Here is a 22,166-nt window from a genome sequence, read left to right as displayed (position 1 = left end):
GCTGATCTGGCACCTCCACATGAGACTCTCATTCAGAAAAGACCCTTACTGGGTGCAGGAGGCCTGTGAAGGGCAGGGCAGGGAATGGGCAGAGCTTGAGGTCCTGGGGAAGGAGCGGGAAGTGGGGAAACAGTGGTCCTGGGCCATTCCCAGGTCCTGACGGTGGAGGCCGTGCCCACTCTGCAGAGATGGGCCCTAAGGAATGGAGACCTGCTCTTCATGATGCAGGAAATGGGCAGCACATCCATGAGTCATCTCTTGAGTGTTCTGAGGACTTCTCACCATTTGTGTACATTCCTACATCATTTGTTTTGGGGCAGAAAATCCCAGTGAGGACTAACTACCTCAGCCACATGAACAACTTCGGCCTGAATTCCAAGCCAAAGAATTCTGCTTAATAAGTTCCAGGCCCGTTAGTTTTGGATGGCCATCAAGCTCCCAGCTTCCTGAGCGGGACCCAGGAATTCACCGTTAAAGTCTCTAGTCTGGACACACTAAAGTAGGGGTGTCGAACTCAATCAGAGAAGGGGCCAAAATCTAAAATCCAGCCTAAATCGCGGGCCGAATGGTTTACTGAACAGTCATAAACTGTCATTGTGATGGAAACGCAGCGGAGTGCAGTGATGACAGCGCAGTGCGGGCCACATTGCAAGGCCTGGTGGGATGGATTTGGCCCGCGGGCCTTGTGTTTGACACATGTGCACTAAAGAGTAAAGCAGAAGTCAAACCTGGTCCTCGGAAAGTTCTCCCGAGGGGACTGGTGAGGCAAAAGGCGGCCTTTCTCCAAGTACTTTTGGGCCCATCTGTATCACAGTCTCCCGGGAGCTCATTAAAAATGCAGTTCCAGCCGAGACTGGTTTGACTCAATGGATAGAGCGTCGGCTTGGGGACTGAAGGGTCCCGGGTTCGATTCCGGTCAAGGGCATGTAGTAGGGGGCGTGCAGGAGGCAGCTGATTGATGACTCTCTCTCATCGATGTTTCTAACTATCTCTCTCCCTTCCTCTCTGTACAAAATCAATAAGATATATTTTTTAAAAAATGCAGTTCCAAGCCCTGGCCGCTGAGACTGTTGGTTGAGCATGTCCCATGCACCAAAAGGTTCACCGGTTTCTGGTCAGGGCCCATGCCCGTGTTGCTGGCTCAATCCCCAGTAGAGGGTGTGCAGGAGGCAGCAATTGATGTTTCTCTCTCTTCCTAAAATAAATAAGAACCTTTTTAAAAAAATGAAGTTTGCAGGCCATGTTCTAGAACTACCTGGGGCCTGGACTCAGCATTCTGACCAGTCACCCTAGGAGATTCTGCAGCTTAATGTACAAATTCTCTTTGGGGGGTAGCTGATATTTATTTTAATGAAAGACTAAGTTTTTGTGTCAAAGAAATTCGTCTCTACTGTAAAATCTCCAGGATGAATTGATAACAGGGATCCTCAGCCTTTGGACCAGATAACCGCTTATCATGGAGGACTGTCTGTGCATTGTAGGATGTTCAACATCCTGGGCACCAGAGACCAGTCATGACAACCACAAATTTAAAAATACTCTGGACACGAGCAAATGTCCATTAAAGGGGAAAATCCTCCTTCAAAAGGGATTTCCTCATGAAATCAGGCCCGAGTCTAGTGTGTTGGGTGTCCTTCACTGGCCTTGGAATGACCGCCAGGCCAGGCTCTGCCCACTCTGGACCCAGCCCTCCTCACCACTTTCCAGCTACAAATGGGGCCAAACGAGTTCACTCTCTCCTGGCCGTAGAGGAAAGCCAGACCCTTTACTACCTCCCTCTCCCTTTCTCTATCATCCACCTATCATCCACCTCGGCTCTCAGCTCGTGGGTGCCCCCTGCTGCCTGGCCTCCTCACAGGCAGGGGAGACAGAGCAGGAGGCTCCCCCTTCCTTATAAGTGGTGCTGATGAGGTTCCAAGCAGAGGGCATCTGTGGAAGAATTCTTTTGTGAAAATAAGTTTATTTCTGTGCTTATTCTAAAGCAAACATGGTCACAGTAAGAAATTTGGCAAGTACAGAAAAATATAAAGAAGAAATAAAAGTCACTGGTTAATTCAACCACCCAGAGGGACGCTTAGAGCTGTTATTAGCACCAGGCTGGCGTGTGGGCAGGAGACCCAGGTGGACAGAGCACGTGATCCAGGACAGTAAAGGCATTCGGGTTCCCAGTCAGGCGTCTGCTTCATTCAGACCCAGGTGACCAGAGAGCCAGGCAGCCGATCTTGTAGACTTCGCCTCACCCTGCCAAGAACCTGCTCCTACAGACAGAACATCAGAGCTCGTCCTTTAGATCAAAATGGGGCTGGTCTTCGGGCTTGAAGTCCAGGTTGGGGCTGCCGTCCTCGTTGAGGATCCTTCGGGCCGTGTAGCCGACGATGGGGTATTTGGCTTTGTACACTCTGGTGAAGACGTCATCCAGGGCTTTCAGCTCCTCGGCCGTGAGGCCCGTCTTGAGGAGAAAAACCCAAGAAACGGGCGGGGGGTGGGAATGAGGCAATCATGTTTGGCAAGGCCTCTTGCCATCCCCGCCCTGCTCTCCCCACACTCCTTGTGCAAGAGATAAAAACACCTCAAAAACCAAATAATGGACAACTGACTTTGTAAGTGACAACCCTGTGAGGTGGGGAGTGATGCAGGGGGGAGGGGGGAGACAGGGGAAGGGGGCAATGGCTTCATTGTGTTTTTCTATTGGACTAATGTAGGCATTCAGGACCCCAGAGGACACCAGCCAGGGACAGGACGGGGGTGCACTGGTTCACTCCACGGGTCCCTACGTCCTCCCATTATAGAGTTACACACCCTCCTAAGTCCTTACTTTGTTTCTGTGATGGGGCGGTTTAAGAGCTTGGCTCATCAGCACAGCTGGGTGAAGGCCAGCCTTTCTGTTGGGATTACACAAGCACTGAGGTGGTTTTGGTTCGTGCTTCCTTCTCCTTCACAGAAATGTGAGCGTGTGGGAGACTCAGCTTCTCAACCCCCTTCATCCCCTGAGCTACTGAGGGTGGCCTGGGGAGAGGGTCACAGAGACTAACAGCAAATCTGTAGGAGGTGCGGGTGGCAGTGCTGGGGCTGGGGTTGCCAACGCCAGCTGGAGCCAAACTGTGACGCTCCCTAACATGATCATGAGTTCACGAGTTTGGACTTGACCCTGGGGAGCCATAGAAAGTTTCTGACCAGGAGTGGCACCGTAGGATATCTAGTTCAAGAAAACAGTTGGCCGCCACACCAAGTGGACTGGAATGCAGGCTAGTTAGGAAGTTTTGAGAAAGAAGAAAGAAAGGGAGGGAGGGAAGGAAGAGAGAGAGAGAAAGAGAGGAAGGAAGGAAAGAAAGAAGGAAGGAAGGAAGGAAGGGAGGGAGGGAGGGAGGGAGGGAAGTCGGCCATGGCCAAGGGGTTGAACACTAGACAGAGGCTCAGAGTCTGGCTCACGGTGTCATGGGTGAGGTCTGCGGGATCCAGGGACATCTTGGCTACTCCTCTGGTGGAGTCCTTCCCGGCCAAGGCATTGTAGGGGGCTCCTCGTCCATAAAACTCTGCGGGGGGGAGGAAGGAGCGGGATGTGGGTGTGGGTGTGCACCCAGGGCAGCCAGGCGGCTGCATGAGGCAGTGGCTGGAGGGGCTGGGGGTCTGAGAACCAACCCGACCCTAAGAAAGGCTCCAGGCCAGAGGGAAGGGAAGGCAGTAACCCCGAGCTATCAGTTGGGATTCAAGTAATTCAGAATGTGGAATGAGTCGCATGTTGCTGGGCTGAGATAAAAAAATAACCTCTTAAAAATATTTAAAATCCAAACAAGAAAAATGTTCAGTTTTCTTAAACCTTGGGAGAACCACCCTGGCCGGTTGCTCAGTGGTTAGAGCATCAGCCCACAAACCAAAAGGTCTCAGGTTTGATTCCTGGTCAAATCGGTGTTTCTCTCCCCTCTCCCCCTACTTCCATTCACTCTCTAAAAAAGTAATGGGAAAAAATATCCTTGGGTGAGGATTTAAAAAAAAAAAATGTTGGTAGAATCTAAGTTATTTCCATTCTATATCCTTTGTTTGGTATCAGACAATGAACCATGACAAAACTACTTCTAAAGCATTTGTAGTTACCAGTTGGGAAACCATGAAATGACATTGAAATGTTGTACGATCCCAACTCTTTGTAACGTTTTTCCTCTCACTGCTTCAACTAGGGTAAATCATTAAATACGGATTTGATTTGGGGGCAAAGGACTTGCCCCAAGTCCCCTCCCTCTCCTCATCCCTCCAGGGTCCACCCTGCCGAGCTCCCCAGAAGTAAGGACTCAGAAAGCCAAGCCACTTACCTAGGGGTGTCGAACTCAATCAGAGAAGGGGCCAAAATCTAAAATCCAGCCTAAATCGCGGGCCGAATGGTTTACTGAACAGTCATAAACTGTCATTGTGATGGAAACGCAGCGGAGTGCAGTGATGACAGCGCAGTGCGGGCCACATTGCAAGGCCTGGCGGGACGGATTTGGCCCGCGGGCCTTGTATTTGACACATGTGCTGACTTACCCTTCCCAGAAGTGACATCAAACACCACGCCCTTCACCGCCATGTAAATGGGCTGATCTTCCTAGAAAGCAGGAGAGAAGCTGTGAGGAGGAGGCGAAGAGCCCAGCTTTTCCAGCTCAAGTCAGTAAAATCTCTTCCCTCCTGGGCTGTGCAGAGAGGAGAGGGGTTGGTAGAGTTAAAAAAAAAAAAAAAAAGCAGCTGTAAGGTGTCCTTGGTGTGCCCACTCACAAGAACTTGGAAGAGATAGAAATATCATGACAAGCCCATGGCTATGCCATTCTTTAAAAAAACAAAACAAAACAAAACAAAAAACCATAGGAATTGAAGCAACTGTATGCAGATAAAAGTTTAAAAGAATATTAAATGGCCGAAACCGGTTTGGCTCAGTGGTAGAACGTCGGTCTGCGGACTGAAGGATCCCAGGTTCGATCCGGTCAAGGGCATGTACATTGGTTGCGGGCACATCCCCAGTAGGGGGTGTGCAGGAGGCAGCTGGTCTATGTTTCTCTCTCATCGACGTTTCTAGCTCTCTATTCCTCTCTCCTCCTCTCTGTAAAAAAATCAATAAAATATATATTTAAAAAAAATAAGAAAATAAAAGAATATTAAATGATGAATTATTTAAATCATTCCAATTTTTCTTTCATCTTGTGAAAGAAAATGAAAATGTACATACATGGACATCATCAGTGTAAATTATCTATTTTATGTTTTGCTTTTTTAAAAATATACTTTATTGATTTCAGAGAAGAAGGGAGAGAAAGATCAATGATCAGAGAAAATCATTTCTTGGCTGCCTCCTCCACGCCCCATCCTGGGGATCAAGCCCGTAACCTGAGCATGTGCCCTGACCGGGAATCAAACCATGACTTCCTGGTTTATAGCTCAACGCTGAGCCATGATGGCTGGGCATGTTTTGCTTCTTGTAGGTGACGTTACTTCATATAAACATTTTCATGTATTGAAATAACCAAAACGGCTGCCCCTTAAACAGCTATATTTCATATTAGTGATATTGTATACCTGTTTGTTTAGCTATTCTTTTATTTTGGGTATTTGGGTTGTTTCCAATTTCTTAGAACTATCAAGAGCAGCATTATGAATATCTTTCTATGAGTGAAAGATACTCTGATTTGGTGAATTATTTCCTTGAGGCCTGTTTCAATATGTGGAATTCCTGAGCCAAAGTTTATGAACAACATAATCGCCTTTTATATTTTACCAGTTTGTCCTTCAAAACACAATTTGCCGTGTGAGGAAAATACAAGTAATGCTGTTTCCCCACAGTTCTGGGAAATTCTATATTTTATTTTTTGTTGTATTCCTCGGTATACAGTGTTACTTTAATTTCCTTCCAAAGGAGGATAACACAAGAGCAGATGATGCGATTTTCTAGCCTCCGTGAAGTCAGGTCAGGTTGGGGTGACTGGCAGCTCTAGGACCCAGGACCTGGTCTTTCCTTTGTCTGCGCCCCATCCAGGGACAGGGACAGCAGTCAGGTGGCTCTCAGGCCAGGGTGAGAGTGGGAGTCACAGCTGGGTGTATAAGAATTTCAAAATCTGCCAAAAGGTGTTATGAGGCACATACCATCACACCTATAGAGGGTCCAAGGCAGCACCCCATAATCAACTAATTAATATTTCCACAGCAAAGCATGAGCATGCACATTCATACTAAGTAGGATAAACGGAGACTATAAATAGGATCAAGTCAGCTCTAGCACGGTTCCATCACCAAAGGAGTTCAGATCAGGTGGGGTTTTGCTGTCAAATGACCTTTTAGAAAAACCTTCTGGTTTTCAGAGCTCATTCTGAATTGCATAAGAGGACTGTGGAGCTGTTTTACCGCCTCTTGCTTATATCTTTAATAATTAACTAATAAAGGAATAGCAGTTAGATTTGTTCAGGCTTACCATGCTGAGACTACACCTGGCCTATGCAGAGCACTTCCCTCATCACCATCTCATTTCTCACCCCCCAAAAACCTATGTAGAGTGGGAACTCTGCATATATAAAAATACATATATTTTATTGATTTTTAGAGAGGAAGAGAGAGAGAGAGAGAGAGAGAGAGAGAGAGAGAGAGAGAGAGAGATAAACATCAAGGATGAGAGAGAACCACTGATTGGCAGCCTCCTGCATACCCCCTTTTGGGGATTAAGCTAGCAACCAGGGCATGTGCCATGACCAGAAAAACGTGACCTCCTGGTTCACAGGTGGATGTTCAACCACTGAGGCACACCAGCCAGGCTGGAGTAGGAACTCTTATTGCAGCCATTACGATGGCCATTCAACCACACACTCACAGAAGTGTTGCTGTGAAGGTATTTTGTACATGTGATTAACATATCAGTCGATTGGTTTTATGTAAAGGAGACTGTCCTGGATAATCTGGGGGCACTGATTACATCAGTAGAAAGGCCTTCAGGATAGAGTTGAGATTTTCCTAAGGAAGAAGAGAGCCCACAGTGGGCTGCGGCCTCAGCTCCAGCTCAGGTCCCGGGCCGCCCTCCCTACAGCCCGCCCTACAGATTTTAGACTTGCCTAGCCCGCCCCATGATCACATGGAGTCTATGTGATCATAGACCAATTTCAACTGCCCCTCCTCCCTTCCTCCACCTTCAAACATCCAATGGGTCCCCTACCCAAAATATTCTGTTTCCAGCTCAAGCTTCCCCCTCTCCTTTCCTCAGTTAAGTATCAATCAATTACATTAGCTTAAAAAACCAAAGATTTCCCCCCTCAGTCCCCATCCTGCAGCCCCTGGTAGTGCTGCTGCTGGGACCCTCCACACTAAACTCTCTCTCCTTGGGTTCAGCGCTGGGCCCCTCCAGATCTCCCCCGTGTTTAGAGATTTACTAGTAGGACTGGACTCAGCATAAGGTTGCACTCAGAGTAAGGTTACAGCGATGTGGTAAGGACCCACAGCCTAGCCCAAGAGAAAAGGACACCGGAAGTCAGGAGCAGGATTTTCAGCCTCAAGGTCACAGGCGGAGGAGCAGGTCTGAGGAGTCAGCTGCAGAGGAGGCCTGGGACGCAGGGGCTGGAAAACCAAGTGCAGGAAATGCCTGGATCACCCCTGGGCGAGCCCCAATTCCCGCCTGACCAGGAGCAGGCATTGCTTCCCTCCCTCTCCGTCCCCTGCCACTCCCCAAAGAGTAGGCAGAAGTGTCTGCCCCCCAAAAAATCTGAGGCTCCTTACAGAACACCAGCCTGAGTGTTCTCAAGGGGACAGCTCGAGGGAAGAAAGAGGATAGAGTGAGTGGGGTCTTCTGATTTAGTGAAGGGGGAAGTTTGCTGAGGACTCCCCCTCATCCCTGGGCGGCCATGGGACCTGGAGAGAGGAGGCCGGGCAGGCCAGGCGCCCAGCTCCAAACCCGGGCTCCGGGAGGGGGCGCCCGCCGCGGCCCAGGCCTCGCGGACGGTGTGGGCGGCCTCTGGGTCCCCGCTCTCCCCCTTTTCTCCCCCCTTTAACCCCCCCTCCCGCCTCGGCCCGAGCTCCCCGCGTACCTCCTCCCCGCCATAGCGGGCCAGCTCCTCCTCCGTGAAGAGCCGCACCGGCGGCCCCCGCTCGGCCGGGCGCGGCGTCTGCCCGGCCCGGACTGCGGCCAGCCCCGGGGCCAGCGCCAGGACCAGGACCAGGGCAAGCGCGGCCAGCGATCGCAGCCAGGGGCCCGCCATGCTGAGCGCGCCGAGCAGGGCCAGGGGGCGCGGGTGGCGGGGCCCGCGCGCTCCCGTCCGCCCCCGCCCCGCGCGCTCCCGCCGCCCGCAGCCCGCAGCCCGCCGCCCGGGGCTGGACTCAGCCTGTCTGCGCCGCTGGAAACAAACTCGGATTACAGCCCAGCGCTCCTGACTCCAAACTGCGGGCTGAAAAGGGAGCCAAACAGCGACGTAGTGCAGCGGTTCCTGATGGGGTGCATCGATGCCACCGCCCAACTTTCCAGCCCCGGGAAGGTGTGCAGGGGCGAGCAAAAGGAGGTGTACAGTTCGTAAGGAAAAACTATTTTGCGTGCTCACACTGTGAACCTACTTTTGCCCACCCCTGTATATACGAACTAGAACTTCCACTTTATTACGCCACTTGTACTTTGGGCTGATTCTCCTTCTTCCCAGCTGTGCTTAGATTATGGGTCCCTAAGGAGATTTTTGCAAAGGATAGGGCACGGTACAGATATGCACCGAGATAATAACCAACGTTTGTGCAAGGCTTCCTTCATGAATTTATTTAACACACACTTCCTGGTGTCCCTGGTGACATAGCCCTGACAGGACTGATCCATGTCCACATGGAGCTTGCATTCTGTGGGCAGATAGGCGAGAAGTAGGATACATAAGTAGTATGTTAGATGGCAACGAGTACGGGGGCAGAGAGGGGGAAGGATTAAGCAGGCAAAGAAACAGGGAGCATCGGGAGTTGCAATTTTAAATTGACCAGAGAAGGCCCCACTGAGAGGATGGTATTTGTGTAAAAATCTAAGGGGAGGGGGACGTTCTGGAGGGGAGAGGGATCCCTGGGAAGGGCAAGTCACAGCCATGCGCATAAATGCTGAGGAAGCAGAGTGCCCTGCTTGATGGAGGAACAGCAAGGGGGGAAGAGGGCTAGGCGGCCAGCTTATTTTTAAACGACTTTGGCTTTTACACGGGGTGAACTGGAACAGAGGAATTTGTTACAATATTAACAGAATATCTGGTTGTGTTGAGAACAGGCTGAAGCAGAGAGCTACCACAAGGACCCAGGCAAGCAATAATGGTGGCTTGGACAGGGTGGTAGCACGGGAGGTGGAGAAAGAGCAGTTGAATTGTCATATGTTTCGAAGGCCTTGCTGACGGATGAGACATGAGGCCGGAGTGGCAGAGAGGAGTCAAGGGTGACCCTGAGGGTCTGGGCCTGGACAGCGGAAAGGATGCAGTTGCCACTCACTGTATGAGTGCCGGTAGGAGGAGCTAGTGTGGGGGAGAGATCAAGATCAGACTGTTGGGTTAGAGACACTTAGATATCTCAGTGGAAGTATCAGCTGGCTGTATGAGTCTGGAATTGGGGGCTAGAGGTGCACATTTCAGAGTCATTGGCATGTAGATTGGATGTAAAGCCCCAGAATGAAAGATTGTCAGGGAAGCACAAATGCATAGGGAGAGGGGGGCACCGAGGACTGAGTTCTTGGGAGCTGCCAACACTTTGCGGTTGGGAGAACTGGCAGAGGAGACCAGTGCAGGGTGTACTGTGTGCCAAACACTAGTCTAGCACTTTGACATGTATTAACTCATGCCATCCTCACTGTAACTCTATGCAGTAAGAACTACTGTTATTGCCCCTTTTACAGAAAATGAAACTGAAGTGCAGAGACCTTAATACAGTAGGTCACAGTGCCCAGACTCGATGGAGCACAGGCCCTGTGTCCCAGAGTCTGCCCCCAACCACCAGGCGACAACCTCCCTCAGGGATTGCACCAGGTTTTCTTTTACTTTTTAATATATTTTATTGATTTTTTACAGAGAGAAAGAGAGAGGGATAGAGAGTTAGAAACATTAGTGAGAGAGAATCATCTATCAGCTGCCTCTTGCACATCCCCCACCGGGGATGTGCCCGCAACTGATGCACATGCCCTTGACCGGAATCGAACCTGGGACCTTTCAGTCCGCAGACCGACGCTCTATCCACTGAGCCAAACCGGTTTCGGCTGCACCAGGTTTTCTTATTCAGCAGAATGGGCCTCTCCTGCAGAGCGGCCTCAACAGATCTGCCCACAAACCCTCTTATCTCAGTGTCCACATGACTAACAGGACGGCCGCCTCCCTGATAGGGTTGTGTTGAAACTAAGAATGGAAATGGATGCGAAAGGTGGTGTGAGCTGCGGTGTGCAGTATATATGTCCCACTGTGTCACAGGCATGCAGTATGCATGTCCCACTGTGTCACAGGCGCTACAGGCTCGAAGAGGCCCTTCTAAACCCTTGACTAGAACATCCTCCCCTACCTGCTGCATCCCATGCCCTGATAACTTCTCTGGCGCACACTGTGCTACTTCTCTGCTCAAACCCTTTATCTCTCTACCACCCTCCCTGTTAGGAACCCCTTTGAGCCCCAAGATACTCCCTGTAGTTCCTTCTAATCAGATCTAGCTTCCCTCTCCCTAAGATGCCGAGTACAGGTCTGTAACTTCATAGGCTGCTCCTATGCCCGACCTCGGAGTCCTCCAGGCACCCCACTGATTGGCCTTGTCTTCTTGAACCCAGGTTTGTTTTTCCAAACAAATCAGTTAGTCGCCTGCAAGGGAAATGGAAACTGTTCTGAGTGAAACAGTGGCTGTAAGGCAGGGAGTTGGTTACACAGGTGACAGAGAGTCTGAGAAGCAGCCCTGAGATTAGCAGCCATGGGAAATTTAGCAACATCCTGCCAGTCAAGGGGAGAGGTGGTGATATTAGAGTCTGGGGGCCTAGGTTACCTGGCTGAAGCTAGAGCCACAAAAAAGCAGGGACTGGGGCCATGGAGGGAAGCTGTGAGGACAGACAGCAAGGGAAAGAGAACCCTGGCTGCTCCCTGGCCCTGACCCCCTCCAACCTCTCAGCAGTGCTTCCCCTCAATCAACCCCCCGTGGAAACCTAGCCCGCAGGGCCAGTCCCTGCAACCCAGAGCTGAGAGGCGAGGACCGGGTCTAAGAATGAACAAGCCCAGGACCAGCACAGCCCAGCCTCCAGGACCTGGCTGCTCCCACCCCCCTGACAGTCTCCTGTGTGGCCTCCATACGTCCCCTCCAGGCACCCTGCTTTCTGCTTGGGCTCCAGCCTGGGCCTTTGTGTTGTACTGGTGCCTTCTGCCTGGGGTGCAAGTCATCATGGCTGGCCCCTTCTTGCCATCCACGTCTCAGCTCACAAGTCACTACCCTCCTGAGGCCTCTCTTGACACTCGAGAGATAGATCAGCACCTCGCCCCGCTGCCTATCGGGCTCTATCATATACCCCTTTAAATTTTCTCTAGAGCTTTTGGCACCATGTAGAATTATTTTGCTTATTCAAAGGACTGTTTAAGTACCATTAAGTGTCAGGCACTGGGACACAGCACTGAATAAAACACATAAGAACCCCACCTTTGTGGTAATTACATTCTAGTTGAGGAAGACTAGAAATAACTGAAAGTCAGAAGGTGGTACATTCTCAGGAGAAAAATAAAGCAGAGTAACTCTTGGCAATGGGGCTTGCTGTTTCCACAGGATGCTTAGAGGAGGCACCACTGATAAGATAATATTTAAAGAAAGAACTGAAGGAAGTGAGGAAGTGAGTCATAGATATCCAGGATAAGAGCATCCCAGGGGCCAGAACAGCCAGTGCAAAGGCTGTTAGGCTCCTCCTGTGGAGGCTGAGAGTAAGGGGTGGAGTAAAGGTGGGGGCTGCTGGACAGCTCCTAGTGGGCCATCCAGGTCCCTGTGAGGACCGTGGCTTTGTGGGGTTGGAGCAGAGAAGTGGCATCATGTGGCTTGGTTTAGCAGGTTCTCACTGGCAGCTGTGTTGGGAATAGAATGCAGGGCACAAAGGTGGAAGGAGAGAGAGCAGCTAGCAGGTGACTGGAAGTGGTCCATGAGAAGCTGCTGGTGGTGGTGGCGGGGGTGAAATATAGTCGGATTCTGAGTAAGTGTTTAAAGGAGAGCCCGCAGGACTTGCTGATGTAGATGGGGAGTGTCAGAGAAAGGGAAAGACCAAAAATGACTGCAGAGTTTGGTTGGAGAAAATGGGAGGATGGCGTTTATGACAGTGAGAAAGACCTGGGAAAGGAACTTGCTTTGAAACTGGCAATAACCAGAAACACTAACACACTATTTACAATGTGGCAGATGGTGTTCCAAGTACTTGACATCAGGGGACTCAGTTAACTCTCATTTGTATCAATAGCCTATAGTAAAATTGGCTTCCATTTATGTTGTTTCGCTTAGAGTCACAGATGATATTAATCGAGGGCTCCCTGAATTCCCATTTTCTGTATGAAGTAACTGAGGCACAGGGAGAGAAAGTGCCCAAGATCACAGAGCTGGAGAGTGACACAGCTGAAACTTAGAACCAGGCAGTCTGGTTTCGGGGTCCATGCTTCCAGTAGCTCCCCTCGGATGAGTGCTGCTGCCAGGTGGACATCCCATGAAGAAGGTGCCAGGCAGCTGGACGAGTGAGCCTGGGCTCAGGGGAGAGCTGGAGGAGTTATTCATTTGGGAGTTATAGAGTTGGGAATTGTATCTGTTTCCTGGACTGTGCCATAAACTAGACTGCTTAAAATAACAGAAAGTTATTCCCTCGCAGTTCTGGAGGCTACAAATTCAAGATAAAAATATTAGCAGGGCCAGGCTCCCTGTAAGACTGGATAGAATGCTTCCTTGCCTCTTCCTAATCCCTGGTGACGGTTTCTTGGCCCAGCATGGAGCCTGGCCTCCCAGGCCATGACCTATAACCACAGGTGAATGATTGAGGCCACCTTGGCTCACAGCTGCATCACTGCAGTCTGCTTCTGTCATCACAAGGCGTTTTCTCTGTGTCTCTCTTTACATCACCTTACGTCTTTTTGTAAGGACACAAGTCCTAAGATGTGCAGTGACCTCATCTTGACAATTACATCCACAACAATCCTATTTCCAAATAAAGTCACATGCTGAGGTACCAGGGGTTAGAACTTCAACATATCTTTTTGGGGGACCCCGTTCAGTCTATATCAGGAATCTTTAGAGTATAGATGACAATTCAAACCATGAGAATAGAGAAGACCATTTCACTAGACAAGACCCTAGGAAGTGAGTAGAAAGGGGATCAAAGATCTAGTTTAAGCATTGCCACCTGTAGAGTTGAAGCAATGAAGACAATCCAGCAAAAAGGACTGAGAAGGAGCGGTGAGTGGGGCAGGGTTCTGTAAGCCGAGAGAGGAAAGTGTACAAGGAAGGGGGACAACCAACTGAGACCATCACAGCTGATAGGTGAAGAGAAAGGAGGGTGGGGAGATGGCCATCTGATCTGACAACTCAGAGGCCATTTGTGACCATGACAAGCACCATGTCAGTGGATGGACAGCATGAAAGCCTGATTGGTGTGTGTTTGAGGGAGTGGAAGGAAGGGACCTGGGACAGCAACGACAGAAAATTCTGTTTGTTTCATGCCTCTCTACTCCAGCATGGAGTTGCCACAAGGGAAAGGGCCTTGGAGTAACCCATGCATTCATTATCCCAGTGCCCAGCACATTGCATTTGAGAAGCCATGCTGAATACTGTGCTAGTCACCATCTCCTTCAAATATGGAGCCTGCCATTTCCCAGTTTGATCAGATCAGCAAAGATAGAGGGGAATAATAGGGCTGGACTAGAATTCTCTGGTTCCTTTCAGCTCTAAAATTCTGTGATTCCGTGAGTTGTTCTATCAACCACCCTTGTATTAGTACAGTGAAGAAATTGTTGGTTGTTCATTGCTATTTGTTTCGGCAAGAGAAATGTTAAATGTAATGGCTGGAATGAGTGTTCTGGTCACAAATATAACATATTTGTTGAGTGCCTACAATGTGTGAGGTGCCATATGCATCCTCACATTGAATAGATGTGGGAGCAGAGAGCCTGGGGTGGGGGAGCTTAGTCAGAAGAGATGATGGAGGTATTTCAATGCTAACATACTGGGAGGCCCAGGGTGTTCTGATGGGGTTGGTGCTACTGTGGTGCCGCTGAGGAGGGGAGAGGCTCTGAGTGCAGCAGGTGGCAGAGCTGCAGCTGCCGGTGACACAGAGCAGCATTCACCAAGGCATAAACAACCTTTATCTGCTTCCCCACTAAGCAGCCCAGGGCGATCACACAGAACAGCTGTTCAGGCAATGGGGAGGAGGGGGGGTCCCAGGTCACCCTGCCACAGGGCAAATGCCCAATTCTCCACCAAATTCAGGGCATGAGGCTTCTGCCATTGTGAATATTTCTGCCTGATCTATTTTGGCACTCAGAAAGCCCTGTGAAGCAGGACAGGGTTAGCAGTTGCATAAGGTGAAGAGAGGAACGCTCAGAGCATTACAAAACCTGAGAGAGAGGAGCGGAGCCAGGACAAGAACCTGAGGTGCTGAATCCAAGCATCTGCCCAGAAATAATGAAAAGAACTTGGGTTCTATAGTCCATTCCTGGATTAAATAATCTTCACTTGATCACTGCTCTCCCTGCCATCCTTTCTGTAAATCAGGGAGAAAAATGTCCCTCTTACAGGGCGTCCTGGTAGGATCAAGGGCATTAAATGCGTGAAAGTGCCTTTAACATACAAAGTGTTCTCTAGATATTTACTATTGTTATAACCTTCCTCTTGCAATTATAGATTAGTCTCTCCTACCCATCTGATCTGGGGCCCCTTGTTCCACTTTCCAGTAAGTCTCTGTACCTCCCCCTTGAACAAAAAGAGGAAGTGAGGGGGGAAAAAAGAGAGCACGTGCTTCTAACGCCAGGGTTGTGCCTGGTTCTGGGTAAGCGCAGGCTTCGCTGAAGCTGGGGTGCTGAGGAATGCCCTCCGTGCGGAACTACATTTCCCAGAAACCCTTTCGCGGCCCCAGCTGAGGCGGGAGCAAGACGCATGCGCCGAGTGCAGCCCCGCTAGGTCTCGGCCCCGCCCCCGAGAACGCGTAGCACCTCGCGGAGCCGGCAGGTCCCGGCGCTGCGGCTGCGGCTGCGGTCCTCGCTCCGGGGCGTAGCGGGCTCTGGCGTGCCTTAGCTCCCGTCAGTGCCATGATCCGGCAAGAGCTCTCCACATCCTACCAGGAGGTACCAACCTTGGGCTGGGCAGGGGGCGGAAACTAAGTTTCCTATGTAGCGGAGGAGCGGGTCCCGGGAGTATGGGAGTCTGAGCGGGAGGGGTGCGGGGGGCGTCGGGGCGGCTGCGGAGGAGCTTGTGAGTGCGTCGAGATTGGGCTCCCGCGTGCAGAGGGGTCCCCAGTGCAGAGGAGGGGCAGAGCAGGCAGGAAGTGGCCGGATGCGGCCGTCGCTTCGCCGGAGCTGTCCCCCCCCCCCCCAATCCCCCGGAGCCACGATTAGTAACCAGCAGGTGAATGGTTAGAGCCGCGGCGGGCGGGGCGGGACGGGCTTGGCCTCGGGGACCCCACTGTTGTTTGCAACAAGTGGGAGTGCCTGCGCCCTGCTCCTCGCTAGGGTGGATGCGCGGTGGGCATCAGCCCTCCTCCAGCACCAGGCCTCGTGGCCCCTGCAGCTGTTAACGATGGGGATAATTACGTCGTGTTTTGGTGGCCGCCTGACTTTGAGAGTATGCTTTCACCCACATTGGAGCTTCTCGCTCACGCTTTCTCTCCGCTCTCACCTCCTCCCACGTCTTTAACGATCACTTTCCAGTTCTTTGTCTCTTGTTTGTCTGTCCTGAGCTTTCCCCTCAAACCAGCTCTTCCTTCTGATTCCTACTGCGACTAGTGAACTGCTCTCCTCCTCCTCCTCCTTCACCTTCTCTTTCTCTTCTCCTCCAATTCGCAAGCCCCAAATTTCGGTCATCTTCTCCCCCCACCCCCCTTGGTCTCCCCACGCTGTGTGAGTGTGCAGGTTCTCTTTGAGGCCCTGCCTTGATCCAGAGCGTTCCTTTTCCCCATACACCTAATGCTGCCCTTGGTCTACTCAGAACAGCCCAAACTTCTCAGCAAGCTTTAAAAGCTCTGCAGCTGTATCCCCCATTGCCTTCACCATCTCCTCACCCACCCAGGTTCTGGCCGCACTTGGAAGCTCACTGTTTAAAAATGTGCTTCTGCTTTCTGGCCTCTATGCCTGTGCTCACACCATTTCTCCTTTAACAACTCTTCTCAAGCTCCATTGATTACTAATAAAATCCCCCAATTACTCAAGGGGAGAGTCTCAAATCACACATGCTCTTTGGAGACTGACTTCCCCTACTAGTCTAGCATGCTGCCTGTCCTTTTCAGGTAAACTTGCTGCTGTATTGATCAGTATGATGTCCATGTCTTCATTTGTCAGTGACAGTGTGAAGCATACAAAACAGGTGGCTTAGCCCTGTAGGAGAAGAGGAAGCTGAATTGCAGTCAGATGAGATTTGCCTGAGACTGGCTGGCCATGTGTTAGCGTTCGAGCTGGGCTAGAATGTGACTTTGGGACAACTTTTTATATTTCTTCTACCATCATCTTTATCCCACCTCTTCCTTTTATCCAAACGGGGTTTTAACCAGTGAGTGGATTCTCTGATTTCATGTTCTGGACAGTGGGGGAATCCAGGGGAATGAGTTGTATCTTTCCCTGGCTCTGATAGTTTTCAGGTTTATAGGGAGGAGACCATAGTGGATAAATAGTAGGAGTTTGAAGTAAAAAAGTCCATGTTGTATCCTGGCTCTAACTCTTGCTGTTTGTTTGTGTGACTTTTATAAAGTCATTTAACTTCTCTCAGTCTGTTTCTTTATCTGCAAAATGAAGGTAATGGTAGGCCGAGGGTTTGAGAGTTAGATGATTGATATGTGGGAAGTGCTTGGCTCAGAGCCTGGCAGGTGAATGGAATAATAGCTCTTGTTAACAGCGCATGTGTAGCTCCTGCTTCTAGGCAGCTCTGGTGCCCCTGTTTACGGGATCACGCCCCTCACCATGCACAGGCAGCCTGCAGCATCTCCTCCCCTAGCAGGGCTCCTAAGATGCTGATTAAAATTTAGGCAGTTATCTTGCTTGCAGGGCAAGGCCAGAGGTATCTGGGGGCGCCCCCACGGTGTAAGAACGCCTCTCTTTTCTTGATGGCCTGTGCTGCAATCCCTATCTCTCGCCTTCAGAAGTGGCCTGCAGCTTTCTTCCCTGGATCATCCACGCTTTTCCGCTTCTTTGCTGAGTGGAGATTTTGGCTTTAGGGGATGGGGCGTGAGAATTCGTCTGGGGCAGGTCAGAAAGTGGGCTCCACACAGCTGCAGGCAGTGAGGAGGGGAATTGGGTGGGGAGAGTGTTGCCAGCTGGCTCAGGCGGCACTGATGCTTGGAGTAGAGAATGTGGGCCTTCCTGACGTCCTCTCTTCCCTTCGGCCAGTGAAGGCTCCTGGGACCTCCCGATCTGTGCTTCCACCAGCAGCCTGGGTCTCACGGTGACTTCTTTGGCCTCCCAGCCCTCTTCCACCTTTTCTTTTTTTTTTTCTTTTTCTTTTGGGACTGGAGGGCTTTAAAATGAGTTTTACAACCACGGGGCAGGAGTGGAGGCACAGAGAGGGACCTGCAAGAATAATAGATGCATAGGGCTTTATTTAACTCAAGTCTTTTGGAGATGAATTTTTAAAATATGTTTTTGTTACCTTCTTTAGAGGGGAAGGGAGAGGGATAGAAAAACTGATGAGAGAGAAACACTTTCTGCACACGCCCTACTGGGAATTGAGCCCACAACCCAGTCGAACCTCTTGGTGACTTAGATGCTCAACCACTGAGCCCCACCGCCAGGCTGGAGATACATTTTTAATGGCAATATCTTGAGACCCTAGACATTTACAGTGTGGATGTAAGAAAATACGAAGAATAGCTCTCCCCTCCTCCTTTCATCCTGGTGCAGTGATAGCTCCTCCTCTCTCTCTGGTCTTGAGCTCTCCTCCCCCCCCTCCCCGCCCCCCAATGCTCCAGAGACTTGTTGGTTATCGTTGCATCCTTTCTGCCAGTCTCCTCGGCATCATTTCCCCCATTTGACAGGTGAGAACACTGATGGAGCGAGGTTGAGGTTGCCTGCTTAAGGTAGGCAGCTAATGAGTATCTGCCCCTGAAATGGACTGGCCCCTCCCACTTTGTTCTGCCATGTGCTGCTGCGGCAGTGAACTTTGGCCAGAGTCCTGGAGAGCTCTGACACCCCCTTCGCTGTTCCCTCTTCTTGCTCAGCAGGCGCCAAGCTGCATTTCCTCCTCCTCTGGGAAGTGGTTAAGATCATGGGCTTTGGAACTAGTCCAACTTGGATTTGACTCTTGCATCTATGGCCATGAAAAGTGATGTGTTGAATTGTGTCCCATCCCCCACCCCCAAATGTGTTGAAGCCCTAACCCCCAGTACCTTAGAATGTGGCCTTATTAGGAAATAGGGTCATTGTAGATGTAATTGGTTAAGATAGGGGTGTCGAACTCAATCAGAGAAGGGGACAAAATCTAAAATCCAGCCTAAATCGAGGGCAGAATGGTTTACTGAACAGTCATAAACTGTCATTGTGATGGAAACGCAGCGGAGGGCAGTGATGACAGCGCGGTGCGGGCCACGTTGCAAGGCCTGGCGGGACGGATTTGGCCCGCGGGCCTTGTGTTTGACACATGTGGGTTAAGAGGAGGCCATACTGGAGTAGGGTGGGCCCACATGCAGTGTGAAGGGTGTCCTTATACAGAGATGACCATGCGAGAGACAGAGACTCCATGTGATGATGGGGATACAGATAGGAGATGGGTGCAGCCCTCAGAAGGAACACCGAGGTTCTGGCCATTATCAGAGCTGGGAGAGAGGCAGGGAAAGTCCCCTCACAGCCCTCAGGAGGCACAACCCCGCTGGAACTCTGAGGGAGCACTTGTCTGTTGTTTGAAGCCACCCAGTTAGTGGAGTTTGTTAGGGCGCCTCTAGGAAATGCATATACGGGAAATTACTTGCATTTTCTGGGTTTCAGAATTGGTAGGACATCCTACTATGTGTTTTTTTTTGTGTGTGTGTGTGTGATGATTAAGTGAGAAACAGCTTCTGCTTTCTTAGTCTACGGAAAATCAGGGCTGATGTGGCTGACCTGTTTGCCCTCTTTGTCTTCCTTTAGCTGAGTGAGGAGTTGGATCAGGTGGTTGAGAACTCAGAGCGGGCCGACGAGCAGGAAAAGGAGGCAGTCAGAGGCCAAGGTTCCGGAATCTTACCAGGTAAGTGGGCTCAGTGCTGGGTGGGAGGGTGGGAAAACGGTGGGTGCTGCTGCTGCAGCAGGAAGCCCCGGGCCGGGCACCTGGCCTGTGGGTACGTGGCAGAGGAGGCCCCTGTTTGCGCCTGGTGTCAGATCTCAGGTGGTGCCCTAGTTTAAAGCTATACATGCTTAACCAGCCTCTGGACAGAGGCCGTGCCTAGGCCCGTGTCTACTCTGCCCTGTGCTCCGTGTGAGCCAGTTCCTGAGGCCAGGTCTTTGGGTGTCAGCTCTTCTGTTAATTTCCCCCTGAAAAGCAGGTAGTAGCTGAGCCCCCGATATCTGGGTCACTTCCCAGAGCCTTCTGGAAGAATATCTAATAGGCACCTCTCCGATATCAGGTCTCTCCAGGATAGTTAGCCAGCCGGGCGAGCAGGGCCTGTCAGTCAGGTGGCCTCTTACAGAGCCTTGTAGGAAACTCTGACACCGCTGACCACTTCTTCCTCCCCTGCCTCAGCCTCTGCTTGCTCACATGTACCTGCCATGCTCACATCTCTAGCCCAACGGTGATCGATAAACTCGGGACTTATTTATCCCGTATATCCACATGCCCAGGTGGTAGCTCTGCTCAGCTGTTCCAGAGGCACCCTAAACTCCACACATCCAGCATCGCCCTCGGGATCTCCCCACCTGATCCTCGTCCAGTGTTTCCTGTTTCCCAGATCTTCTTAGAGAGGAGGGAGGGCACCACCACCACCCAATTGAACCAGGAGTCATTCTTTTCCCTTCCTTCCCTTCTTCACCATTTTCCCTGCCTCTTAGCTGTGCCTGCCTTCTTTTATCTTTCACTCATTCCCTCCCACCATCGGAGGGAATTCCTCTTCCTGGAGTTCTCTTCCCTCCATCACCTAGTGGATGCCTAGTCATTCTTCAGCTCACTCCTTTTTTTCTACAAAGCCTTCTGTGACCTCCCTACTAGGTCACTTCCACCCTCCCACACTGTCACTGTATAGCCTGGCACTGCTCCCTTGTAGCTGTCACTGATAGGATGTGTTTTTCTTTGCCTGACTGAATAGTGTCTATTTTACCCAATGTAAGCTCCCTGATGGTGGAGACCAGTCTGTTTTGCTCACTGCTTTAGCCCTTGCCATGCAATAAAGATTTGTCAAATAGATGAATAAGTGAACGAAGGCTCAGTCAGACTCTAGCTTCTTGGGTGGATAGGGGGAGGTGGGATTCTGCTCCTCTTCATTCCTGTATTGGTAGGGGAGGAGAACTGGACAGGAAATTCTGTGGTTGTGTCTAATTCTAGAGAAGACTGGAGAAGGAAGGAGGCTGGAAGGGCAGCTGATGTTTACTGATTGTGACTTCTGGGCCAGGCACTGTCATGGCCATTGCCCCAAGGTTCAATAGTGTGGGAAGATCACGTGGCTGGTAAACAAGTTCCTTCTGACCTCAAACTCTTTCTGCTGCACCAGTGGTTTTAAAAAAAATGTTTAAGGCATCCTTTTACTAAAGCCCAGTATATAAAAGGTAGGTAGTAGCATGACTGCCCCCACTCTGACTCTAGGCACTGCCTGGGGAGAACAGTTTAAAAGCCTTGAATGTTAGGGCCTATGTTTCTATAACAAATGACCACAAACTTAATGGTTTACAACAACACAGATGCCTTGCAGTTCTGGAGATCAGAAGTCCCAAATGGGTCTCCCCGGGCTACAGTGAAGGTGGGGCCGGCCTGCGTTCCTTCCCGGCGGCTCCGGGGGGATAGCTGTTCTGTGGACTTCCCAGCGCTAGAGGCTTCGGAGTTCCCTGGCTTGTGGCCCTTCTTTCATCTTCAAACAGCAGTGGCGGACCGAGTCTTTTTCACATATTTTCATTCTGCCACTGACTTGTGCCTTCCTGATCCACATTTAAAGAGTCCTTGTGATTACATTGGATGTACCCAGATATTCCAAGATAACATTGTTTTAAGGTGTGTGAAGATCAACTTTAATCCCATCTTTCCACCTTCATTTCTCTTTGGTGTATAACTGGACGCTTTTACAGGTTCCAAGTATTAGGATTCAGGAACCTTAGATAGGCCGTTATTTTGCCTACTGTACCCTGCACTGTCCTCTTGCCTCCAATTAGGAGAGGACAGATCTAGGCAGCAGGAAGAGGAGGGAGGGCAGACTGTGAAAGGTGAAATTCTGTTCTTATAGATAAATGTGCACGATTGATAATAAGCACATGAAAAGATGCTCAGCACCATTAATCATCAGGGAAATGCAAATTTAAACCAGAAGGAGATACCACGTCAACCTACTAAGATGGCTTCAATCCATAAGATGAACCATAACAAGTTTTGGTGAGGATGTCAGGAAATTAGAGGCCCTGTACATTGCTGGTGGAATGTAAAATGGTGCAGTTGCTATAGAAAACAGCCTGGCAGTTCCTCAAAAGATTAAATACGGAGTTATCCTGTGACCCAGCAATTCCAATCCTAGGTATATATTCAAGAGAAATGAAAACTTGCATCCACACAAAAAGTTGTATAAGAATGTTCATAGCAGCATTAATCATAATAGCCAAAAGATGGAAACAGTCCAGGTGTCCACCAACTGAAGAATGAATAAACAGTATGTTAATATAAAGGGATGTTTCTTGGCAATAAAAAGGAATGAAGGACTGATTATGCTATGACATGGATGAGTCTTGAAAACATTAAATGAAAGAAGTCAGACCCAAAGGCCACATATTGAATGATTCGTTTATGTAAATTGTCCAGAATAGTAGATTATTGGTTAGCAGGGACTAAGGGAAGGAGGAAGGACTACGAAAGGGTATGGGGTTTCTTTTTGGGTCTTGAAA

At 50.3% G+C, this 22,166-nt stretch overlaps 2 protein-coding genes and 1 long non-coding RNA gene across 5 annotated transcripts in view; 1 reads left to right on the top strand and 2 right to left on the bottom strand.

Moving 5' to 3' along the window:
• Nucleotides 1–268: 268 nt before the first annotated feature.
• On the bottom strand, nucleotides 269–835 carry LOC123652545. Its single transcript, XR_006741932.1, has 2 exons — nucleotides 705–835; nucleotides 269–494 (listed from the first exon to the last, which is right to left on the bottom strand). It is a non-coding gene; the product is annotated as an uncharacterized LOC123652545 (long non-coding RNA).
• A 1,105-nt stretch (nucleotides 836–1,940) lies between these two features.
• On the bottom strand, nucleotides 1,941–8,292 carry NENF (neudesin neurotrophic factor). Its single transcript, XM_036442664.2, has 4 exons — nucleotides 8,028–8,292; nucleotides 4,519–4,579; nucleotides 3,430–3,533; nucleotides 1,941–2,449 (listed from the first exon to the last, which is right to left on the bottom strand). The coding sequence occupies exons 1-4, from the start codon at nucleotides 8,196–8,198 to the stop codon at nucleotides 2,273–2,275; spliced, it is 513 nt and encodes a 170-aa protein (XP_036298557.1). The 5' UTR covers nucleotides 8,199–8,292; the 3' UTR covers nucleotides 1,941–2,272.
• Nucleotides 8,293–15,094: 6,802 nt separating this feature from the next.
• Nucleotides 15,095–22,166, top strand: part of PACC1 (proton activated chloride channel 1) — a 36,142-nt gene continuing 29,070 nt past the window's right edge. The window contains exons 1-2 of one of the 3 annotated variants that reach the window (XM_036442653.2): nucleotides 15,095–15,263; nucleotides 19,245–19,341. In XM_036442653.2, coding sequence (XP_036298546.1) covers nucleotides 15,228–15,263; nucleotides 19,245–19,341 — 133 coding nt within the window. In that variant the 5' untranslated portion in view covers nucleotides 15,095–15,227. The remainder of the gene's footprint in view (nucleotides 15,264–19,244; nucleotides 19,342–22,166) is intronic. The other 2 variants (XM_045583117.1, XM_036442657.2) reach the window with 2 other exon arrangements.

This window comes from Pipistrellus kuhlii, unplaced genomic scaffold (assembly GCF_014108245.1).
Source record: "Pipistrellus kuhlii isolate mPipKuh1 unplaced genomic scaffold, mPipKuh1.p scaffold_m20_p_18, whole genome shotgun sequence".
NCBI lineage: Eukaryota > Metazoa > Chordata > Mammalia > Chiroptera > Vespertilionidae > Pipistrellus > Pipistrellus kuhlii.
Note: the sequence above shows the minus strand (reverse complement) of the source record. Positions and strands in the feature narration are given on the sequence as shown.